Raw genomic sequence first — 10,602 nt, 5'->3', positions numbered from 1 at the left:
ACGAAACCAAAGTCCATCTGCTCTTCTATTCCTGGTAAAATGGCTTATGATCCTCTCCCAAAGAGATCATTGCTGGATGCTACGCCTACTAGGGTCAAAGTTTTGATGTGCTGGTGTGGAGATCTTTGTAGGTTAGGAAGTCTAACGACTTCTCCGACACCTATGGTAGGAGATTCTTCATGTGCTCAAACTGCGTGTACGACCCATCGGAGGGTAGCATCCATGGTGGCTACTGCAACTAGGTACACATATGTGGCCAAATTATATCCTAATTATCTATCATTTACCACTGATATATTTTTTTGTCTCCGTTGCTAGTCTCTATCACCACTCTGTGATTTCGTACAGTGGTTAGATACTTAGCAAAGTCCATCAAATGTGTTCCTCATACATAAGCAACACCGGGCGGCATGGAGATGATTCCATCAACTAGAAGCAGATGAGAGGAGACAGGCTAAACACAAACTCATACAGGAGGAGGAGCAGAAGCTAAGAGAGGAGGAGACCCACTGGAAGGAGGAGGTGTGTGAGGTGGAGAGGGAGAGGAAGTGCGAGAGGGCACACCAAGCGCGTGAAGCAGGGCTAGAGGCTGCCAGGAAGGGAAAATATTCCTGTTGCACTTAGTAGAGTAGCGGTAGTAATCGGTTTGTTTACATTCCCTAAGGCATGTTAGGTTTAGAGATGGTACATGGTTAGGTTAGTATGAAAGTGTACCATATATGCCATCATGTCTGTTATTTGTGTGAATAAAAATGTCATATTCAACGGTTCTTGTCAGGTGATTCCACTTCAAATTGTTTTCTCCTCGACTAAATCCTTTTGGCTCGTGGGTATGTATGAAAACTCCTCTTGCATTCCAAGTAGCCCGGAATTTTTCTCTGAGATATTGCCACTCGAATGCTTTACCGAGGAAGGAGCATCTAAAGAATACAAGCGCCGTTGGACATATCTTTATCGCGAGTACTTGAATGAGAGCTCTTCACTCTGTAAGCAAGAGAACAAGAAAGAAAAGAACATCAAGTTCCAAAAACCCTACCAAAAGCATCCAGATGTTGTACCACACCTGCAGGAGAACAACGAAGAAAAGGAACATCAAGTTGTTTAAAATTGTTAAGGTGTCTAAAAAATTTGTCAAAAAAATGTAATAAAGAGAAAAAAAAACTTCTATCGGCAACTGGCTTGCCGACAGAGACCTATCGGCATGGCAGACATGCATGTTAGTACGCTAGATGCTAACAAGTCTTGTCAGCAAGAACCCATGCCAACAGAAGGTTCAGTCGGCAGGCGAACTGCCGATAATAGGTCTGCAAAACAGGAAAAATGCTGACATGGTGCTAGTCGGCATTTGGGTTACCAACAGAGTGCTATTTTGATAATTATCCATAAACGAATATTATTTTTGCAATTTTTAATAAAATAATATTAAAAAATTTCCAAGCATCGATACCATCGATCTACATATCCTCAGTTATACTTTACTCTGTTTAAAGTATTATGGTGTTTTTTCAAAAGCATATAGTATTTATTTATAACTTTGTATTTAGTAGTTAGTTGAGAGCAACTTTTGTGGAACTGTAATAATAAAGTATGCAAGAATTAGTAAAGATACCCTACTCATAAACTCCATAGCGTGGTGTAGCACAATAGCCACCAACTAATCCTACATAGTTGTACGAAATAGTAGTAAGGTAAATGCAATTGCAAAACTCGTTCCACCTATTACATTGAGGTATGTTGCACATAATCTATGCAATATTTAACCTTAACTAAATACAATTGCTTAATTCATTCACTCGACATATTGTAGCTAGTTCTATAACAACAAACAACCCCGAAAACCGTATAGACGCGACGTGTATATGTTGTATTCTATTTAGAACAAACAAGGTATTTTATAGGGATTAGACATTATGGAAATATTTCATAATATACTTTTGAAAACGAAAGAAATAGATTATACTCTCTCTGGTTTGAACAAACAAGGTATTTTATAGGGATTAGACATTCTGGGAATATTTCATTTTATTCGCAAACGATGCAACCAACGTAAACACTTCCCACTCGGTTCCACCAATCTATCGAACCCGTCCCAATGCAAACGCCGGCGGCGCCGCTCGCCACGGCCGTGGCCGTCGTCGGCGCCCGCGCAACCCGTCTTCCGCGCCGCCCGAACCTCTCCCTCCTCGCCGACCGCTGCGCCACCCCGCGCGCGCTGGCTCGCGTCCACGCGGCGATGCTCGTCTCCGGCCGCCTCGCCGACGACGCGTTCGCGGCGTCCCGCCTCTTGGCCGCCTACGCCGCCGTCTCCCCCGACCCCGCCGCCGCCGCGCTCGCCCTCCTCTCCTCCCTCCCCTGCGCGCCCAACTCCTTCATGCTCAACACCACCCTCCGCGCGTTCACCTCCTCCCCCGACCCCGCCTCCGCCTTCCCCTTCTTCGCCCGCCTCCGCGCCACCGGCACCCTCGCTCCCGGCAGGCACACCTTCCCCTTTCTCCTCAAGGCTGCCGCGCGCCTCCCGCTCCCGCTCCCCGTCGCCGAGCAGCTCCACGCGCTCGCCGTTAGGCACGGGGTCCACCTCGACGCCTACGTCACCAACGGCCTCGTCCGGGCCTACTCCGTGGCCGGCCGCCTCCGCGCCGCGCGCAGGGTGTTCGACGAGTTGCCGGAGCGGAACGTGGCCGTGTACACCACCATGGTCTCCGCGTACGCGCAGAACGGGAGGCACGAGAACGCCATCGGGGCGTTCGACGAGATGGTCCACGAGGGGTTCGAGCCCGGCGGGGCCGCGCTGGCGTCCGTGCTGTCGGCGTGCGCGCGGTCGGCGTCGGGCGGGCTCGAGATGGGGCGGCGGGTGCACGACCTCATGGAGGCGCGGGGCATGGCAGCGCCCCTGGGTGTCGTCCTCGGCACGGCGCTGGTGGACATGTACGCCAAGAATGGCGCGATCCGGGAGTCAGTCGCGGTGTTCGATGGGATGAGGGAGCGGCGCGCGGCGACGTGGAACGCCCTAATCTCGGGGCTGGCGCACCACGGGCACGGCGAGCGCGCGCTGGCCATGTAACGGGAGGGCGTGCCGCCGAACGCGACCACGCTCGTCGGGGCGCTCTCGGCTTGCTGCCACGCAGGGCTGCTGGACGAGGCGCGCCGGCTGTTCAGGTCAATGGAGAAGGACTTCGGGATCGCGCCGGGAATCCAGCATTACGGGTGCATGGTCAACCTCCTTGGCCGGGCCGGGCTCCTGGCGGAGGCCGAGGAGATGATACGGGGAATGACGTGCGAGGCGGACACCGTGATCTGGGGAGCACTGCTGACGGCCTGCAAGAACCACGGCGATGTCGAGATCGCGGAGCAGGCGGTGGTTGAAATGCTGAAACTGGATCCTAGCAACCATGGCGTGTACGTGGTACTGTCAAACATGTATGCGGAGGCTGGGAGGTGGCAGGACGTGGACAAGCTGAGGAAGGTGATGAAGGGAGCGCAGCTGTCGAAGATCCCTGGGGCGAGTGCAGTCGGTGGCGATGCCTCACCGGAGCAACCAGAGCAATCGCAACCACTAGCGAAGGTGCTTGTCTAGTTGTCCTGGTTGGTAGCTCTGTATTCACGAAGTGATGAAAAGGGCTGTTGCACGTTTGTGACACTCCCCAAATTAGATAAATCAGACAAGAGGGAAGATTGGATGGATCAAACGGATCTCAAGGACCAAGCTGGAGAACTGACAAGTTGATGTGCAGGAAACAACACGGAGGGTTTCCAAGAACAAATTCTGCTCTCCTCAATTTTTCTGAGAATATTAATATCACCAACATTGGCGCCGGATGCCAGGAATACTAATTCAGTATGACAATACATAGATGAGTTGTTTACATAGGCCCAAATTCAGCAAGACACCAGCAAGCCATCGCCCTACTTAGTCGCTAAAAAATTCCTTCCAGAAATCAAGAAAGGGAGGCACTGTACAGTTGAACCATGAACTCAGTTATGTTCTGCAGCACATTTGATCACTAGCAAAGTAGGCTGTATGATGGCATGTCTTCGACCCTCATCACGTCGTCCAGCATTAGCTCTCTCTCCAGCTGGGCACGCGTCGACTTCAGTACTTCCTGGAAGTGGCATCACAAGCATGAGATCAATGAAGACAGGCAGTTTGAGTCCAAACAAAGTATGAGATGTGCATAGGCAGGAACTTACATTGAAGTCCATGTAAGAGGCATTCTTCTCCAGCCACTGTTTGTCCATCACAACAAATGCGACGCAATAGAGCAGATCAAATGCCCACTCATCCTCTAGGACAAGGAAATTAAGATCACTTTGTTGGGTACTTATGGTACTTTTGGATAAGTTACTGCTACAAGGGAAAAAATGGCTCTGTTACTGCAGCAGTCCTACCTGAGAGCATTTGGATAAAAATTGCTCGCACAAATGTTCTTGGCTTAGCTGCAGTCAATATTAACATATTGTTAGGAAAATCACATTTTATAGGCATAACCAGATGATACATTGGAGAGTCTGGGTCAGTGCTTACTTGACTGGAGATCAAGCATCTGCATGATCATGAATGTAATATTTACGCCGGCAACTGCAAACGGGTACTCCCATGTGGCTCTGTTACCACATTGTTTCTTAAGCAGTCTTTGAAACGAGGCCTGCATAAATAAAATATTAAGGTGGTTACTCACCACTTCACCAGCAAGAGAGCACTTTCATAAATGAAAGGCAATTGCTATATATTGCTTACAGAGAATGTCTTGGCAAAGAATAGAAGATTCTCCAGAGAGATGAATCCTGCGCCTCTGTAGCGTATTGAAATGTCACTTAATTTGACACTAAAGCTGCATGCATTTCCAAAGGCAATCTGACAAATTTTAGTTTGGATTAGTGGTCGTCTACCTAAAGTCAGTTGATGGATCTCTTCCTTGCCAACCCATGTCCTTCCACTGTTCAGATATCAAACCTTGAAGTTCTTGATCAGGATATGTCGCATGCCAAAGAGCTTTCAGTGCTTCCTATCATCATTAGTATTGCTACTCATCAGGATTCAGTAGACTGATTAGAGAGTAGAATAAGCAGAAACATAACTACCCAGGTGCAAAAACTACTGCCAAACTCGGTTTTCAGCAGTAAACATTATGCAACAAGTTAAGTACTTGCTAATTGCCACTTTTTATGCATGATTGCATGATTTAGTACTACATAATTACGCTGCAAGATACATAGATATGATAAAAATGCAAGACTTATTGTGTTTGAAACTAATAATGATCTCAGTCTTCTAGCTGAAAACTTATGCGTAGAAACTTGAAGTATCAAGACGAGCTGTTGTCCAGAAAAGCACATTATATCCACACTGCAGAACTATAAATTATCAGGGTAAGAGAGATAATTCATTCTGCCCTCTGTTTAATATTCGTCAACTGCATTATAGGATAAGATATAAAATTTGCAGCGCCAAAGAAAAAGTAAATACTTCTACTTGGAGCAATTCAGTGTAACCCACATTAGATTGATTGGCACAAAGTGCAGAGCTAATCAAATGTACGAACCATTTACTATACTTAGGGAAGAAATTTCACCTGGTGATCTCGTCTAGATGGATCAAAATAAACATTCATGCGATGTTTCAATCTCCGAAGCCTTTCTTCCTGCAAATTACCAGCAATTGAAGCAGAATAACGACTGGTTTCAGTCTCACTCAGCAACCTACCCATTAAACTCATCAACTTGACTATGCTGCCTCAGTGCGCTATATGGATACGATGATATGGATACAGAGACATGGTGATACAGGATTTCTCAAGATTACTTGATGCATGCAAAGACAAATTCTTAAGATAAAGTTCTGAGCTGGACTACTTAGTTTGATATGAATGTCCTGCAGACTTCGATTGTGCATTGAAGTCACACAGGACCACTTAATACTCATTGCGCATGAAGGGAGGATTGTAATAACTTAAAGGAAAAGATTTTGGAAGTCCTTTTGGGTGGTCACTTCAATTATTCGTAGTCTTTTTCACCCAAAAAGCAGGCCTAAGTACTGATTAATGTGGTTTGTAAATCAAAACCTACTGTCCTAATCTACAAACAGAAAATGGTGCTGGATATGCACATTGCCATGAGCCACCATCAAATCTCTTGCATTATTCTGAGAACTCAGTAACCCTTACCTGCAATGGTGTGAGGTTCATGCATATTCTTTCATATGCCCCTTTTCGCTTTATGCATACGCAAGAGAGGCCTCTCCCTATCCATCTTGGTGATCCGCATGACGCTTCGTCTGCGCAAGAACAAGTACATTCCATGACATGATTGGAGAACACCAACTGAAAAAACAGCAGTATACATGTCGCAAACTTGAAATTATGATGATGATAGTGGAGTGAAAAAAAAGTGAGTGAGAATATCTGAACTGGCAATTTTAGCCCACAGAGCTAGTTGCCCCAGCATCGCAGAAACAACAATTCTTCAGGGCTATTGAAACACTGTGATTATACACTGTCTTAAATACTAGCTTACGATGCTTATTATAAGCAAATGGATCTATTATGATAGGATAAGACAAAACAAGTAGTTTTCTAGCCTACCAAACTGATACCACCCCTCACATGAGGTTACATGACAATGTTCTTAAGTTGATATACACCCAAATCCCCCTACGGTTTCTCACCAAACACTCCCTGATTGCCCAACAAATCTGTCAAGGGATCCATCAAGGCTCCGATTTCCTACCAGATTAGCTGCTTCCCACCGAAAAGAGACGTGTGAGCCCAACCAAAACTAAGCCCAGAAGCTAAATCAACTGCTGGCTTGCCCTGTCATTGAGCTAATGGTCCAGCATTTATTCTGATTGTACACTCAAAATTGGTTTATGTGGTTCAGTCATGTGTATCTTTGAGCCAAAAGAACAGCCAAAAGGCGCCATAATTCGGTACTGAAATGAGCACTGAAAGGGAGAGGAGGGCAACAGATGAACGTGGCAACTAAAGTTCCTGGAGCACAATTGAAAATGTTGATAGAATATTGTCTGACCATGGCAAGTACAAACATTATGGAAATAGGCAATTAATTGGTTTGTATAAGCTCATTGGCCCTGCTACATTTGACATTATCACCTAAAAGCTACAAATATTGCTAGTATGGGCAGCATAAATATTTTTTAACAAAAAAAAAAGAGGCAGAATACAGGCAGGATCCAGACACTGCAATACTGAAGTTCTAATGTCGGACCAGCTGTCTGTATTCACCTATTTCTCAACTAAAATTTGTGTCTTAATGAACAAAATTATTGATCCTAAAAAAAAGGTTCAGGTACCAAATTCCAGACCAAAACTGCAGCAATCTTAAACAAATAATCAATGTGGTGGCTATAAACATATTTGTCACGCTAGATGCTTTGGACACCGAAAAAGAGAAAGGACAAGAACTATGATTAGTTCCTCGACATTATCCTGCTTTTCCTAGCCACAAACATGCTGCAAAAAGTGACAAGTACAAAAGTGATAGCCACCAGCAATGCTGACTTTTAGATGAAAATTACAACGTACTACTAATTGAGGTGAAATCAATGGGCTGCAAAAATTACATCACAACACCATCAAACACAGCAAATGATATCAAAAGATAAGGAAAATATTTTCTCCTCAAAGTTGGTGGTGAATGCAAGATTAGAACAGAAGTAAAATGCTCTCCAAGAACAGATAGAAAATAATTGAGAAGTGTAAACTCATTTTGAACAGAGAAAACATATCCTACTTGAATAACACCAAGAGAAGTAGTAACCAACAAAAATTCCATAAATGCAGAAAACTGCCAAAAAAAGCTAAAACGGAAGAACAATAAACTGCAACTGCAAGCATATCAATGTATCAAACCATCACACATTGTGGAAAATAAATAACGAAGAAAAAAATGGGAAGGGAAGGAAGCTCACCAGGAGATCCAGAGCCACCGCCGCCGTGGACGCACCGCGGCAGGGATGTCCTGACGGCCATACAGCCGCTGCCGTGGTGGTGGTCGCTCTCCCCCGCCGGCGCCGCCGTCGCGTCCACCTCCATTCTCCTCCCTCTCGCTACCAACAGCTTCTTGCTATCGCCCGCTGGACAGCGGCGTGTCGTCACCGACCACCACCACCTCCTCCGCTGGACGGCCGGTTCTTCTTCTCCACGCGGCGCTGAACAAGATGGGGGGGGGGGGGGGGGGAGCGTGTAAGAATATGAATAAGCAAGATGGGGGAAGCAGGCCACGGACGTGGGTGGCGGCAGCGGCGGTCGTGTCGCGTGGTTGGGTTGGCTGGGTGGCGCGGCGCGGCGCTGTTCCGGGAGGAGCACGTCGCCTTGCGGCTTGTCGCCACCCCACGGTGGCACAAGGACTCCAATTTAAATACCGAAGAATTATTTATTTTTAACTTTTTTATTTATTTCTGGTGATCTCTCTCTCCTCAAACAGGTCCCAATATTAGAGGTTTATCCTGGTTTGGATACTGGAGTTTGAATTGGCATTAGAATTGTCCTCGCATTCCAGATGTGGAAACAATTTGATCAAATTCGTTCGGGTTGCAATGGAATCGGTTCACTTTTTCTCCCAGTCCAAAGGAATTGGTTCACTTTTCCTGCAACTTTTGTGTTTAGATGATAAGTTAAGCATCAAATTCTTTAAGATAAAGTTCTATTGCCAATTCAAACTTAAGTATTCTTTTGCTGAATTGATTACACATTTTCATGGAGTATTTATTAACTGGCCACAGACTGCTTGCCAGTTGTTGCATAACTTGTGCAGTTTTAATTTTTTTTAGCACAGTATATGTTCGGATACCAAAACCGATATTAGTGCTATTAATTTACAGATACTTGGGAGCTTTTATCCTTCTTTTTAGATGCATGATAAATTGATTTTAGAATTTTGCCATGTGGCGGATATGTGAGTTTTTAATCCGGTGTAAAGGTTAGCTGTTGAGGTATATATAGGATGGAAAGAGAAAATTGCATATGCCTTGATACAGGATTTTTCAGCCAGAATTGCTATACAACAATCACTTGTTTTTGTGTGAATAAAATAGTTGAATTTCTTACCTTGGGATTTTCTTGAAGGTCTATGCGCTGTCACCATTATCTACAACTTTGACGATGCTTCCCTGACCTTTTAGGTTGGGGGATAACTAGGTTAGGGCTCGGAGGAGGCGAGTGTGGTGGCAGGCTGGTGGTGGGTGGGGGCAATGGTGAAGCGATGATGGCACTGTCGGCAGCAGGCCAAAGGAGGGCGGTGGGTGGTGGGGATCACTAGGGGTAGCCCTCAGAATTAGGTGGTGGCGGATCTAGACGAAGAAGGGATGTGGCAGCAATGGAGGTGGTGGTGTGGTATAGAAGGCATGAAGAGACAACGATGGTGGAGATAGTGGTATGGCAGATGAGGAGGTGTGAGGTGATGGTGAGGAAAGTTATAGCCGGGAGGAAGGTGCTCGTTGGGCTGCCCGGCATTCACCACGTGACGCTTTTTCTATAGATTTGGCTGATTATGGGGAAAATTGGCAAGTCTTGTACAATTTTCTGGTATGCCTTTTCTAAGCTCGACATGTATATAAAAACTTTGCATGCAAGAATATTGCTGAGGCAAGGGGAGTTTTTCTTAGTATGAGGCTAAGAGCTTCATTTTGTACAAGTGATTTTTCTTCAAAAGAAAAGAAGATGTATCATACACTCTATAGGCCACTAGATATTCTTATGCTAAAGTGATTACACAAGATCATGTTTTCTAGAGGCTAAATTTTCATTTTGACATGTTTCTTCTTATATATTTGAGAAATACTTTTACATTTTGTGCAATTTGATAAACTAGTAGCAATATATCTATGTACTTCAAAGAAGATTACTCACTCTCTCTCTATGTATAAAAATTCTTACAACCAAATTGATTGAGTATTGTCAGCTTTATTAACTTGCAACTAGGACACAAGTACCGAAATATAAATGTAAATTATCCATAACATCATATCTTAGTCATTTCAAGTAATCTTTATAGAGCAATTTAGCACTTGCTATGTCGACTATTGTAATTAGTGTTTGTGGTTATAATAGTTTGGCCATTGGCCGACCCTCCTCATTTTTCTGGGAAAAAAAATATTTCACACGCGTGTGTGTAATGACGTTTTAGTGTGTGCAACACTCGGTGGACCTGGAAAGTTGTCCAGATCCATCCCCCTTCTATTTTCTCGCAGCGAACTCGATTGCTTCCTCTCACTTCTCTCATCTCACACGTCTCTCTGCCGATGTCCATGCCACCCCTCTGCCACCCCCTTTCTCTTTTTGCGTGGGTTGGTGGTCACACGCCTCCCCCATCCCCCAAGAGCGTGCACCGCCACCAGAACCCTAGATATAGGGGGGGGGGGGAATAGGTTAGTTAACTTTTGTTTCAAAGTTAAAAAAATCTCAAAGATGAATTTGGATCTCAAAAATAACATACCGTATGCTCAAATTCATGATTTAATTGAGCACAAAAGTTAACTTTATGATTCAAAGTTAATTTTTCAGTTTTTACTCTTATGGGAATGTATTTAAACCCTCCTAATTTGTACTTAAAAATTGTTTTCTAGGATTAACAATTGAGTTTAAACAT

At 44.8% G+C, this 10,602-nt stretch overlaps 1 protein-coding gene and 1 pseudogene across 4 annotated transcripts; one reads left to right on the top strand and one right to left on the bottom strand.

Annotated features, from left to right (window-relative positions):
* Positions 1–2,042: 2,042 nt before the first annotated feature.
* On the top strand, positions 2,043–4,686 carry LOC133900757 (pentatricopeptide repeat-containing protein At4g21065-like; annotated as a pseudogene).
* On the bottom strand, positions 3,797–8,370 carry LOC133900758 (uncharacterized). Of its 4 annotated transcripts, XM_062341986.1 has the most exons (10): positions 8,242–8,370; positions 7,925–8,164; positions 6,162–6,271; positions 5,571–5,639; positions 4,888–5,003; positions 4,736–4,790; positions 4,523–4,643; positions 4,387–4,434; positions 4,189–4,283; positions 3,797–4,100 (listed from the first exon to the last, which is right to left on the bottom strand). In XM_062341986.1, exons 2-10 carry the CDS (start codon positions 8,046–8,048, stop codon positions 4,002–4,004), a joined length of 837 nt encoding a protein of 278 aa, XP_062197970.1. In that variant the 5' UTR covers positions 8,049–8,164; positions 8,242–8,370; the 3' UTR covers positions 3,797–4,001. The 4 variants fall into 4 exon arrangements, with proteins under 4 accessions (XP_062197970.1, XP_062197972.1, XP_062197971.1 ...); XM_062341988.1 differs by lacking the exon at positions 8,242–8,370 and having other exon boundaries at positions 6,162–6,317; positions 7,925–8,029; XM_062341987.1 differs by lacking the exons at positions 7,925–8,164; positions 8,242–8,370 and adding an exon at positions 6,405–6,927.
* Positions 8,371–10,602: the final 2,232 nt, after the last annotated feature.

The sequence above is a fragment of the Phragmites australis genome, chromosome 19 (assembly GCF_958298935.1).
Source record: "Phragmites australis chromosome 19, lpPhrAust1.1, whole genome shotgun sequence".
NCBI classification, from domain to species: Eukaryota; Viridiplantae; Streptophyta; class Magnoliopsida; order Poales; family Poaceae; genus Phragmites; species Phragmites australis.
This window is presented reverse-complemented; position numbering and strand designations above follow the sequence as displayed.

Bases quoted from the DNA above. Each gene is read 5' to 3' on its own strand.
- LOC133900758 (XM_062341986.1), bottom strand. From the start codon at position 8,048: ATGGAGGTGGACGCGACGGCGGCGCCGGCGGGGGAGAGCGACCACCAC. The intron at 4,644-4,735 runs GTAAGCAATATA...TTATTTATGCAG, and splicing joins TCTTTGCCAAGACATTCTCT to GCCTCGTTTCAAAGACTGCT. The intron at 4,101-4,188 runs GTAAGTTCCTGC...TGCCACTTCCAG, and splicing joins CCTCTTACATGGACTTCAAT to GAAGTACTGAAGTCGACGCG.